This window comes from Xenopus tropicalis, chromosome 7 (assembly GCF_000004195.4).
Source record: "Xenopus tropicalis strain Nigerian chromosome 7, UCB_Xtro_10.0, whole genome shotgun sequence".
NCBI classification, from domain to species: domain Eukaryota; kingdom Metazoa; phylum Chordata; class Amphibia; order Anura; family Pipidae; genus Xenopus; species Xenopus tropicalis.
Window position 1 is genome coordinate 92,949,650 of NC_030683.2, and position 14,043 is coordinate 92,963,692.

The following is a 14,043-nucleotide window of genomic DNA, read 5'->3' on the forward strand; positions in this document are numbered from 1 at the left end:
GACAAACAAAGGCTTCCTAGAATGGAACAGCTGGGCCAATGTATGGCCACACTAATGATTGATTATTTCAGCCTATATTTAAAGTACAATGTGAGAATTATTTTGAGTCCCCACCATTTCTCATCTGAATATGGCACTGGAGTACTGAGTTTGAAGCTGATTTGGGCACTATCTGTAAGGAGTTTGCCTGTTCTCCCCATGTGTGCTTGGGTTTCACCTGGTTACATCAGGTTCCTGCCACCCTCTAAAAACATATAGGTTTCTGATGAAATATGCATTACTATATTACTGATATCAGTATCAATTTGTAAGGACTAGTTGGGCAGGGACAGATGAGAATGATGCACAAACTGTGAAGACCTGTGCAAATGTGTCAGAGCTGCAGTAATGAAAAAAAATGTATTGTATAAACTTCAAATATCTTGAGCACAGCAAAAAATGTTATGACCACTAGATGGCTCACTGCAGCTGCACTGCTATTGCGTACAGGCCACAGGGACCTTTTATTTTAGAGCCTTATAAGCTGGGCCTAGGCTGAAACATGCCCACTGAAAATGTGACCAGTTTGTATATAACTTGTGAATATTATAATATAACAATATATAATAATTATATGGTGCTGCCCTTTTGTACAGGGTGTTGAATCATTCATATCACTACCTCCCACACTACAGCTTGCAATCTGAATTCCCTACTACAATGCAGACATTCTGAATACCTAAGCTAACATTTCTCTAAGTAAATGCTGAACATGCCAAGATAATTCTCAAATATTTTAATTGGAGGCACAACGTTCGAGGTGGAAGATGAGTACTGTATACAGAGCTAGGCCATGGGCAAAAGAGATGGATAGTCGAGACTCTGAGCAGTCAGTACTTAGGTACAGTGTGTATATCTAAGTATTACATGTGCTATGGAAGTAGGCCACATAGATTTATTTTTAGCTTATGCAAAAAAGGACCACATGAGCTCACTATATAGTGGGAAGGCTTGGACTTAAATGCACTGGATCATAGAGCTCCGTTAGGAGGGAAGTGTATGTGAATACTCGTACAGAATAAGTACATTGATCTTTAAATTAAAAAAAAAACATTAGGTCCTTTGCTTGTATCTTCATCGCTGAAAGGTAAGTTTGTCTGTAGGATTGATTTGTTCTGCATAAAGGGTCAGCTAATGATATTGACTACAGATATAGTCTGTGCTTTAGAAAGGAATAGATCAGCGGTTTGAACATTTAAAGTATAAATTGTCTTATAAGAATATACATAAATTTCAAATTAAATCTTTTTTTTAAATATACACTTTAAATAACACATTAAAATGATGAGTGCAAGGTTTACTAAGAAGTTACACATTTTTTTATGTGATATGAATTGTTTTATGCATGGGCATACATTCCTTGTGTACAGTGTATGGGGTTATGTACCACAGCTTCTGCATGTACACTTAGATTATTTTCCTAAGCGTTTTTAATTTAATGATTTAATGTTTTCCACTTACTCTGTTTTTTTCTTGGTCTTTGAAGGACATGAAAGAGAGATTTTTTTATGCTAACCCATCAGCACATGGGCCAAATGGACAGATAACATACAAAGGGGCCATATAAACTATAGCCACCTTTCTATTGTTACAATTATTAAAGCAAAGGGCGGAACAATTGAAACAGGAGGAATTGTAGCTGTGGCTCCTAGTTACTTCCTCATCTGACCTTACACAATATACTAGTAGATGTAGTTCATCAGGAGATAGCACTTTCAAGGATGACTGATCCCCAAACCAACCAACATCCATAGTAAATGGATATAGATTGGGATGTGTGTGCACTTACAGGGGGATGCAGCCAATTCTAAAGCAGCCTTCCCATTTTGGCACACTGCTAAAGAAAGGTATAACTCTTCCAGTCAGGGGAGTATGTTTGCCTGCTGTTAATAAGTACTTTGGCCTCCTACAGGATGCTTTAAGGGCTGTGGCACACGGGGGAGATTAGTTGCCCACGACTAATCTCCCCATGTGTCACAGCCCTAAAGGGATACGAAAGACAAAACTTAGAGATACGGACACCAGAACTTAAACCTTTTTTTACATCTATCATGACCTTAATAATTTTGCCATAAAAGTATTTGCCCAGTGCTTTTATATTACCTATCTGATCCCCTATGTTGCTCTATGAGGGGGCTGCCATATCTGTGCAGCAGGAGTCCATTAGCATTAGACGCTATAACTGGCAGGCTGAGAAGGGACAGTCAGGTTTAGTAACTTCAAGTAACAATTACTTACAAAAGCAGCCCTATTGGCAATAAAACAATCAACACAACCAATAGGCAACTTTTTATGCACATTCATATTTTGAAGTCGTGTTTAGTTTATTACTCTAATGGTCCCCACCAGCACTCGGCACTAACCCCTCTCCCCTGCCCCCTGTAGTGATGGTGAAAACGGCTACTTAACTACAGCTCTCTGGCAGTGATCACGCATGCTCACTTGAAGCAAATATGTTCCTTGTTTTTGAAGCATGCATGCCCCCACTCTGCAATTGCACCACAGAACAACCATAAGTCCAGAGGACAGTCATGGCAGCTAGCAATTGTGCTGTTTAACTCTACAGTTTCACATCAGTATTGCAGAGAAGGGTAATCCTGGGGATGCTTTTGATGAGGTTAAAGATGTGGGTGGGCTCCCTCATTGCGTTTAGTTCTCCTGTCTCCTGCTGTGTGAGAACAAGAAATGCAGTTGATATTAAATTGTGACCTTAATGTTACCATTTCCAGTTACCCAGTATTTTAGTGAAGGAAGATGTAAAGTTCTGCATATAAAGTGCATAAAAAGCAGTTTACAGTGTTCAGTTTTGACAAAAGTACGATATACACATCTAAAATCTGAGTACAGAAAACTGAAATACGAGTTGGTCCACAAACTCTGCAATGCCAAGTACCAATACAACTAAGCCCAAAGTCTTCTCCATATCATTTGGCTGCTGTTACAACCAACTCTCGGACTACCCAGGCCCAGGGCACACACTGTACAGCAGTTACTATATGTTTTGGTTTATACACTGACTGGCCGCCCTATCAGTGCTGTTTCAGACCCACTCGCTAAACTCCCGTGTCATTGAGACAATAAATGGGTCCTTCCCTCTCTATACCCACTAATCACTTTATCACTACCCACTAAACAGCAATATAGATTGCCCTGCCCCGCCATTGGCTAATAATATTTGGGTTCCACACAGGCACGCTATCAGCGCAGCGCGCCGGAAGGAAGTGAGTGTGTGACCCGGAAGCAGATGTGCGTAGGCGAGTAGCGTTCATAGCAATTAAGGGCAAGTGGGGGAAAGGGCACATCATGGTGTTCCTTAGCCTGTCCCGTTGGGTTAGGAGCCGAGGGCCTGATCGTTACTGGAGGGTGCAGGAGGTGCTCAAACATGCCCGGGTGAGTAGCTCAGCACTGTATCACCGGGTGTTCTTTACATTCATGTGTCTTGCAAGCTGCGACCTTGCAGAAAAAAAGCTGGGAGTTGTAGTTTCTGTTTTAAAGAAAGTGCTCGACCTTGTCAGTGCTTCACTACAACATTCAGAAGAACACACTGGCCATGTCGCCTGTTGTCTTAATTCTGCATCAGCTAGGGGTAATCCATCTGCATAGCTGGCAGGGGAGGTGTGAGCATATTACTGGAATGGGTCAGCTGTCATAATACTGTGTGTATAGTAAGGATATTTTGTGTCTGTATTATACTCATAGGAGCAGCCTCTTGTTAAATTACAATTCCAAACAGACACTGATGGGAGTGTGAGGGTGGTTGCAGTTAAGTTTGGGTGGTTTATTTGGGACTTCTACAGACTGAAGCTACACACACCAGGCCATTTACAATAGGTGCAGCACTGCTATATACACCTTGGCATTGGGCTGTCCAAATGAATGAGCAACACTGTTCAGAGAGGTAAGGTTACCCAAGGTCACCCAGGGCAAGTTATGGCTGCCAGCTGACTGTATTGTGCCTGGCTAAGAAAACCATTCCTTATGGTAGTGTAATTATTACATGTGAAAGATATTTTTTTAACAGAAAAGGTGATACTTTATCATTGTTGCTACTTCAAACACTCAGCAGGACACACAGGTGGATTTTCCACCTAACATAACATGAACCCCTTTAACATGATAAGGCTATAGCAAGACAGGGCTATATTTTACACAAGCAACTCATGTCTGGCAGTCTCCTGATATAGGGTTAAAATAATAATAAACAGAGTTGGCGCTCAAAGTCTCCTGGTATAGGGTGATAGGGGCACTGATGGAGCAAAGTATAGGAATGTATCTTTAACCCCAAACAGGCACCCATACAACACAGAAAAAATGTGGTGGGTGTCTCGGTGACAATCACCCGTGTAGCAGAACATTGATAACACAGTAAGTGTAGAGTGCAAGAGTGGAACAGCTTTTGTATTTGATAATCCCCAAGACAAGAACTAGACCAGCGGAAGACCCAGTAAGTCATGTTTGTGATTTGTTTAACAAATCAGAAGTTTTAAAAAGATCCACCGTGTTCTAGACCTAACTTCTAATCCTTAAATAATAGTAACAAAAAAAAAAAAATTTAAAGCATTTTTATAGTAGAAGGAAAGGATAAATCACTGGGGGGTGCCAAATGTTAGGCACCTCCCAGTGATTGTAACTGCTTGCCTGATACCCCTGGCTGGTGAGAAAACTGCGCCGTAGTATATGCAATCCAGCATTCCTCTTACTTCTGTCTTCTTTCTTCAGAATCCTGGGGCCGATGCATGCACAGTTGAGCGAAAAAAACTGCTTTTATTGTTAAAGTCAACTTTTCGCTCTACTGTGCAAGTGCAAATAAGGAAGAACAGGCACTTTCCTGAATACACCCCGGCTGGTGCAGTTTTCTTTCAGCACCGGCCGGGGGTTTCAGGTAAGTAATTAAAGTGCCTAACATTTTGCCACCCCCCCCCCCCCCTCCAGTGATGTAGTCTTTCCTTCTCCTGTAAAGGAGAACTAAACCCTAGTTTAACCCTAGGTACAAAAGCCCAGAAAGACTAACAGTTTATAAAAAAAAAAAAAAAAAAAACTGCCGTGTAGCCACCGCGGTAGCCTATCAAGCTGGAGAAAAAGGAGAAAATCATAGCTTAAATAGCAGATAACAGATAAGATCTGTAGAATACAATTGACTTTTATCTGTGTCACTTAAGGTGGCCATACACGGGCCGACTATAGCTGCCGATATCGGTCCCTTGGACCGATTTGGCAGCTAATCGGCCCGTGTATGGGGAGAGCAGAGCGGCCTGGCCGACCGATATCTGGCCTGAAATTGGCCAGATCTCGATCGGCCAGGTTAGAAAATCTGGTCGGATCGGGGACCGCATCGGCTCGTTGATGCGGTCCCCGATCCGACTGCCCCATTGCCGCCCACATAATCCGATCGTCTGGCCCCAGGGCCAAACGATCGGATTATTATTTTTTTTACCTAAATGGTCCCCGATATCGCCCACCCGTAGGTGGGGATATCGGGGGAAGATCCGCTCGCTTGGCGACATCGCCAAGCGAGCGGATCTGCTCGTGTATGGCCACCTTTAGCCCTATTTCTATTTGACTTCACATGGAAGGGTTGAATGCAGCAGCTTTGCTTCTATTACCTACAGTAGTATTTTTGAAGCAAACCCACAACTTTTAGGGTAATGTTGGAGTGAGTTAGTCCCCCGCGATAGATCATTGCTACTACTGATTGTAAGCTCTACGGGGCAGGGACCTCCATCCTCTTGTGTCCTCGACTCTTAACTTATTGCAGCTGTATTTATCTTGTATTTATTGTTTTACTTTGTATTTATCCATTATCTTATTAACCCCCTGTTTGTATTAATGTATTCTACTGTACAGCACTGCGTACATAAGTATCGCTTTATAAATAAAGATATACATACATACATACATACATACTACTGGTGACTAACAGTTCTGAAATGCCTACACATAACCTTGGCTTTCCAAAGTCGTGCAAAGTTTCCTCCTGCAGACAACTTCGGAAAATCAAAGCAACGTGTAGTCCTTTCTACTGGTGCCTCCTATTGTTGCCGGGGGAAAGGCATTTCAAAGCAGTTGCCTGTTGTAGCAAAGGTCTGTAGCAGGCAACTAACTCGCTCCTTGTGCCATTAGCCTTACCAGTGTGGACCAACTAAACTTAAAATTATATTTTAATTGCTTTGATACACTTTAATTTGTTGATGTTACTTTTCCTTTAAATATATCCCCTATAATTAATTCCTAGGCGAGGCTAGGGGTAGCAGCTAGACTGTGAAGGCATCTAATCCATTTAGCCCTATTAAAATAAAGTTCTTTAACGCTGTCTCCACCTTGTTGATTCAGTTAAGAATATCAGACAGCATGAAGAGTTAACTAATTACCTCCATGGCCCAGTTCTAGAACTAGCCACGTCGCATTAGGCCAATGCCACACTGGGCGGACACATGTCCAGAATTGACCCCTACACCAAAAAAAGCTTTTGGTTCATAGTTTCTCACCAATTTCCGCTGTGTGTGCCTGCATTCTGGCTGACAAAATGGCTCCAGGTACAGGTAAAATCAAAAGCTTTTTTGAATGTAATGGAAGATTTTCAGCCTGCAGGCCGAGAATCTGCCCAGTGAGGCACTGGCCTTAGCCTAAAAGTGCAGAATTGAGTTGTGTGCAGTGAAAAGCCTGTCACATATAGTACATTAAGATGAAAAGATGCAGTACATTAGAAATTTTCGGATCTTGTGTGTGTGTGTGTGTGTGTGTGTGTGTGTATGTATATCATGGACCTTAGATTGTAAGCTCCACTGGGGCAGGGGATGATCTGAATGATATACTCATGTGGAATATGACATATATATATATACTTATACACATATAATATAAATAAAGTATATATATAATAGAGTGCTGCACACACGGACTTGATACAAAAGAAAAAGTGTTTTTTATTGAAAAAATTCCAACGTTTAGAGCACAACCAGTGCTCTTTCTCAGGGACAAACCAACAGACCATATCCTGACACCCACAGTAAATACCCCCACCCCATAAAATGGCACCAAAAAATGGCCATTGTTACCATGGCAACCAGTGTAAACAAGCCCCACACCCACCAGAGCAAGGTAAATTCAAATGTCAATATATACAGGCAAATAGAATGGGAGTGCAGTGCTAGAAAACAAGGTTAAGTTTAAAATCATGTAGCTAGTAGGCAAATGGATAAACGTTGCAAAAGATGTATGTTGCATGTTGCAAAAAAAGTTGCAAAAAAAACTATACAGAGAATGTTCCTAGTCAGAGACTGGGAACATTCTCTGTATAGTTTTTTGCAACATTGTTGACATTTGCTTCCCTTTAATAATCTTGTATGTTCTGTTCCAGCACTTTCGTGGAAGGAAGAACCGCTGTTTCAGCTTGGCTGTGCGAGCTGTCCGTAGAGCCTTTGTTTACTCTACAAAAGCGAGAAAGGCTAAAAAGCGCATTATGAGAGCGGTAATATACAATTAGTTTCTTAATGGATGCTGCCCAATATACTATAAATGTTACTACTACCAAAAAATACTATCTACATTTTAAAGCAAAAGGCAATTTCTGTGCTGCTAAATTTATCATTACAGTTATTATATTAAGTTTTGGGACTGATATGTTGCTCAAATTATGAAAATAATTTCTTTATTTAAAGGACAAGGAAAGGCAAAGTCACTTGGGGGTGCCAAAATTTAGACACCCCCAAGTGACTTAAATCGCTTACCTTTTACCCCGAGCTGGTGCCCCTGTCGGAGAGAACAGTACCAGCCGAGGTAGCTGTAGCGCTTCCTCCTTCCTGCTTCGCATGCGCAGTAGAGTGAAAAGTAGAGTGAAGAGCTTTTCACTCTACTGCGCATGCGCCGGTCCCGGCAAAATGAAGCAGGAAAGAGGAAGCGCTCGCTACAGCTACCCCGGGCTGGTGCTGTTCTCTCCTAACAGGGGCATCAGCCCAGGGTACAAGGTAAGCAATTAAAGTCACTTGGGGGTGCCTAACATTTTGGCACCCCCAAGTGACTTAGCCTTTCCTTGTCCTTTAATATCCACACATTCATATAGCATTATGTACAATATATAATCTATATAGATATCCATAATATACAGTAGTGTTCAGAAGTTCAAGGCAACCACCAATAACTGTTTATTGCATGCTGAAGAAAAACTATCCCAGTGCCAGTTAGTCTATAAGATGCAGCTCATGCCATTAATACCAACAGTAAATGTTAAATCTTAAATACATAAATAGCAACATTTAGCAATCCCAGGGAATCAGCATAAGAACCAATCTCTGCTCTGTATGGATCTTGTTTGTGTACAGAGGGATTTTTGTGCTGAAACTTTTCAGCATACTGTTGCCACAAAGTAAGAAACACAGAATTGTCAGGAATGTCATTACGCTGTGCAGAGTTAGGGTTTGCTTTCACTGTTTGCTTACTTTTGCCTAACAAAATGTGCCTGAATACTTTTGGGCATATAATAGTGTTATGTTCCAGCATTCATGAGTCTTTGTAACATATTGCAAAAGTTATTTAAATACATTTACCAACATATTGGCCCCATAACATAGATTCAAGATACAATACACTGATTAATAAAATTAGGTATTTCAAGGGCTAGTGCAACAGTGAAAATACAGTTGATAAAATAGTCTGTATAATTCTCAAATTACCCTCAGGTTAATGTTTAGTATGTTATAGAATGGCCAGTTCTTAGCAACTTTTCAGCTAGTCTTTTGTTTTTATTTTTTTATAGATTTTAAATGATTTGCTTTCCTCTTCTGTCTAGCTTTTAAATTGGGGTCACTGAGCCCAGCAGCCAAAAAGCTATTGCTCTGTGAGGCTACAATTTTATTGAAATTGTTACATTCTATTACTTATCTTTATAGTTAGATCCTACTCTATATTCCTGCCTTTCTTTTAAACCACTGCCTGGTTGCTAGGTTAAATTGGACCCTAGCAACTAGATAGGTGCTGAATTTCCAAAATAAGAGCTGCTGAAAAAAGCCAAATGTTTCAGAAACTGCAAATAAAAAATACCAATTGCAAGTTGTCTTAGAATAGCATTAACTACATCATACTAAAAGTTAATTTAAATGTGAACAACGCCTTTAATAATCTAATGGCAAGCATTACCTCAGATTAGGAAAGCATCATAGTATGATTCTGTGTTACCAGTATTTCTGAATACTTAGGCTTGTTTTTGTTTCACAGCTGTGGGTTAGCAGAATTGCAGGAGCAACTCGAGAGCACGGCATGAAATATCCTATGCTAATGTGTAATCTCGTCAAAGTAAGTCTGTTGTACTGGAAATATAAAGCACAAGGCAGAATGACTCTGCGCCCCTTTTCCTGCATAAAGTATCGTTAATAAGCTTTTCATGTTTTCCAGTGTCAGGTAGCACTAAACAGGAAGGTGATCTCGGACATGGCGATCTATGAACCCAAGACATTCAAATCATTAGCAGCACTGGCGAAGAGAAGGAGAGATGAAGGCATCCTAGCAGCTCTTGGGGATGGAAAGGAGCCAGAAGGAATCTTTTCTCGAGTGGTCAATTATCACTAACTCTAAAGATGCACGGAGATTTGTATATTTCTAGGAAGCAGAATTTTCTTGATTTTTTTTTTTTGTGGAATTTTTTCCTTTTTTTATTGTTTGTTTATAGGGAAATTATTTTATTCTTTTTTTTTTTTTTATACAAATGTTCTGCCTTCTGTTATTTTTTTCAGTGACTTATGGAAAAGGTTCTGGTATTCTGAAGACTCAGTGAGTCTGCTTGCGCACTTGTTTTTTTTTTTCATACTGGCAATAAAATGTCCACAGTTATTTATATCTGCTATATCTGCTTTCTTTGTGTGAGAAATAAAATACAGAGCAGAATCAATTACCCTTTGTCTAAAAAGCTGTTAACATTAACCACAATGCTACCTGGAGTTGCCTGGTGATTTAAAGGGGATCTGTCACCCAGACATAAAAGGCTACAATAAAAGCCCTGTTCAAATTAAACATGAAACCCAAATTCCATTTTTTTATTAACACATCTATACCCATTATAAAGGCATGTAAAAATCCAAACTGTCCATCATACATTACCTGCCTTAGGCATAGAGGTGTGGCAGCCAATTACTTTTACTTTCCGTTCAGCACTTCATAGATGTCACTGCAATTCTCAGTTTCCCCCTCCCTTCTCACCATCTTATTTTGAAGCCAGTACATGGGAATGTGCATCAGGTCCCCCATTCTGGCACAGAAACAAGATTTTGGCATGATGCAAACCTTTTCTCATTAACAAAATGGTGCCTGCCTGCTTGCTGTAGTTGTATAATTCCAAGACTGAAATAAACAAAATGTAAATAATTTATATAGTGTAAGTGAAGTTTATTATGCTTGACTAACCCAATAGAAAAGAATTTGGATTTTTATTAGGGTGACAGGTCCCCTTTAATTAGTGATAGAGCATCAAATTGTAAGATCATATACATCTACAAGTGTATAACTATGTAGCTATAAATGATTAGAACTAAAAATGAAATGGAATTATAACAAAAAGGTTAATATTTATTGAGTTTTCTTTTTTCCTTTTCTAAAGTAAAAAAAAATGCACCAGATTTATTTATAAAATAAATGGAGTGCTGCTTTTTGAAGTGGGGGGGGGGGGGGTGTTAAAGATCCACCATAATTAGTGCCAGTAGTTGATTTTGATCATATTTTCTGAATTAGTGTGTACTTTGGTACCCTGACATGTGGAAATTAGGCACTGTCACTTTTAAAGCTTTTGCATAGTGGTAGAACTTTGCCACAAATATTGAGCAAATATTTGTTGGTTTTCGTGTTATAAAATTAACAGCTGGTATAACTCTCCTGTAGGACCAGAGGTGCTCACTTATTTGTTTTTTATTTTTTGGGGTTTTTTTTGGGTCATATTTGCACCAAGTAAACAAGCCCAGTATTTCAAGGCTCTTTTGTACTGGTCTCACAAGCATTATTTTTATATGGGCAAGCACAGATAAGTGCTGTAAGCAACTAATCTCCCCGAAATGCCATCCCACCAGCTAGAATGTAAATGAGATGGAATACGCAGCGCCGCGATTTCTCGAAGCCGCAGAAGTTTCCTCTCAAGGCAACTTTGGCAATTTTGGCCAATCACGCCGCTGCGTATGCCATGCCACCGGCAATTTACATTCTAGCCAGTGGGATGGAATTTCAGGGAGATATGTTAAATATATGGTAATACTGATACATAAAGGGGAGATAACAAAAACAAAGTGAAGGCAATGCACTAAAAAGGCTTAGTGGATTTTGCTGGGCCTTAAGGGCTCTGGCACATGGGGAGATTAGTCGCCCGCGACAAATCTCCCTTGTCACGGGCGACTAATCTCCCCATGTGCCAGAGCCCTAAAGCATCTTCCCAGCTGACAGCAAAGCCCCAAAATACAGGTAAAGAGGGTGACCCAGTGTATACAGTAAACTTAAAATGCAGGTGTTGGTTTCCAATTAGAAGCTGCTTTGCCTTTTTTAAGGCATGTAAATTCCCTTTGCAAACAGTGGGTAAAGTATCTACTTTGGTTTGTGATTGCTCTGAGGATTCACTATGAGCTACAGGCTGTTATAGGGTATTGAGAGTTCTTATAACTAAAAGTGATAAGGCCTTGCCCTCAGTCCCAGTTTCTTCTATTTGAAAATTGAGGAGGTGTTACCAAGCCTGGGGGAAGAGTGGGAGTAAAGATCAAAGGTATTACCTAGCCAAAGGATCCTCAACCAGTCGCTAAGGGGCAACATGTTGTTCCCCAACCCCTTGGAAGTTGGGGAATTCCTGGCTTGGAGGCAAGTTTTGGTTGGATAGAAACCAGTTGTACTGCCAAACAGAGCCTCATTTAGGCTGCCAGTTCACATAGGAGCAACCAAATAGCCAATCACAGTCCTTATTTGGCACCCTCATGAACATTTTTTCATGCTTATGTTGCTTCTCAACTCTTTTTACATTTGAGTGTGGCTCACGGGTAAAAAAGGTTGGGGATCCCTGACCACCTAGAGAAAGGTGCTTCTGAGTGTGTAGTTGCTCTGTGTTGTTAATGTAGTGGAGGGATTTAGCAGGGCAGTTTGGATCCACCAAGTGAGAAAAGCCTTAGGCCCTCGGAAAAGGCAACAAAATGTTTCAGATCAGAGTACAATGGAGACCTTGACAGCCAATGACCGGCGCCTCTAATATAACCAGCCTGATCAGTGGTTAAGACTATACGCACTTCATTGGATAGGACTGATTGTTATTATATTTTGTGTCTGTAATACTTACCTTTAGTATACCTAGTAAGAAAAACTTACGCGAAATGATACTAACCGCACCCGATTTATAATTTGGGCGATTGACGTTTAGATACTCTAACCAAAAAGATTTCTCCTCGGCAGTACGTATTAGATGCAGCTATCAATAGGGGATTGAGTGTATTAAACCTGACCCCTAGTGGAGAAATATATGTAAGCGCGGGCTTTTAGAGCAGCTTGCATAGTAGCTAAGTCCAGATACAATAAATTGCTACTTTGTTTCGGTCCCTGCAATATGAGAAATTGGCTTTAGAGTAGCTCACATAGTGGCTAAGTTCAGATACAATAAATCGCCACTCTGTTTCGGTCCCTGTATATGTGAACCTGTTGCCGTTACTGGAATTTGTAACTGTATTAAATCTAAATAGGTTATTGATATTGTAACTATAAGTCTAACAAGCACAGGGTCATTTTGATCTTAACCTTCCCCATCTTTCCTTGTATGTGATTTTAATCCAATTTTTTAAGCAAGTTTAATAAAAATAATTAAATTTTAATTATACTATAGGTGTGCCAGTTTCCTTTTCTTGTGTCTATAACACGATATATCATATCAGCCAATGAGCCTGCATCTCTAAAGTTAATAGTGCAAGTCAATATGTTACTGTATTTCTCACTGTGGTAGAACTGAAATGTAAGACATCTGATTGCTGGCAATTTACGCCAATATAAATATGTCAGTTGTTACTTTCAATGTTCATGCACCTAGGGTTGTATTTTTTAACACTGGTGATGTTGCCCATAGCAACCAATGAGATCTTTGCTTCTGTTTTCTAACTTGTAGGTGAATATTCAAATCTAAATGCTGATTGGTTGCTACAGGAAACATTACTGTTGATATTTGTTTCTAATGTTAATAAACATGCCCCCTAATGTAGTTTAGTGTGTGAATTAAAGGAGAAGGAAAGGTAAAAACTAAGTAAGCTTTATCAGAAAGGTCTATGTAAGTACAGCTATAAGCACTCATAGAAACGCTGCACTGAGTCCTCTATCAAAAAAAACACAGGATTTCTTTTTAAACATGTTCTTTCGTATCAGACTTCCTTTCTCAAAAAAATCCATCAATCTGGGGGCCTGAGTTGGCACAGCTCTCTCCATTCTCCTGCTCCCCCCTCCTATAAGAATTCATTCCCCCTCCCATCAGAATCTGTGATCTGAGCTACCAGAAGCTACAGCTTCCTGCAGAAGCTGCTGACACCAAGCTAAAATTACATCTGCTATCTTAAAGGAGAAGGAAAGGTAAAAATTAAGTAATATTTATCAGAAAGGTCTCTTTATTAGCCTTTCCTTGTCCTTTAAACAAGGTGAACAGCCCCTTCAAAACATGAGCTCTGCAGTAGGCAGGAAATTTATATCATCATGGCCATAGCTGGAAGCATGGAAGGAGACAAGTAGGCAATATGGGGGGCACATTCATTAAAATACGACAGATCCGATTATAAAAAATTCGTATTTTTTCTAAAGTTTACAACTTTTGCGTATATTCTGCGATATTTTTGTTAATTTGCGCAACTTTTTCGTACTGTGCGACAAAATCATTTTTGTCACGCCGAGTATGCCTATCGTGTCCTATGGGAGGCTTCCAAAATCATGCACTGAAGGATCAAAGTCAGAAAGGTTTTCCCACCGTTAACGATCATTCTGATATGAAAATTTTGTGACTATCGGATTGCCATTCGCAAACGA

At 40.1% G+C, this 14,043-nt stretch overlaps 1 protein-coding gene across 1 annotated transcript; it reads left to right on the top strand.

Moving 5' to 3' along the window:
- The first annotated feature begins 3,273 nt into the window (after window positions 1-3,273).
- mrpl20 (mitochondrial ribosomal protein L20) lies at window positions 3,274-9,865 on the top strand. The gene is made up of 4 exons (NM_001097408.1): window positions 3,274-3,429; window positions 7,397-7,507; window positions 9,250-9,327; window positions 9,427-9,865. Exons 1-4 carry the CDS (start codon window positions 3,343-3,345, stop codon window positions 9,598-9,600), a joined length of 450 nt encoding a protein of 149 aa, NP_001090877.1. The 5' UTR covers window positions 3,274-3,342; the 3' UTR covers window positions 9,601-9,865.
- The last annotated feature ends 4,178 nt before the right edge of the window (window positions 9,866-14,043 follow it).

What these genes read in the sequence shown, in the direction of transcription:
- mrpl20 (NM_001097408.1), top strand. Translation starts at nt 3,343, where the DNA reads ATGGTGTTCCTTAGCCTGTCCCGTTGGGTTAGGAGCCGAGGGCCTGAT. An exon ending in AGGTGCTCAAACATGCCCGG is followed by an intron (nt 3,430 to 7,396) that starts GTGAGTAGCTCA and finishes GTTCTGTTCCAG; the next exon opens with CACTTTCGTGGAAGGAAGAA. An exon ending in TAATGTGTAATCTCGTCAAA is followed by an intron (nt 9,328 to 9,426) that starts GTAAGTCTGTTG and finishes CATGTTTTCCAG; the next exon opens with TGTCAGGTAGCACTAAACAG.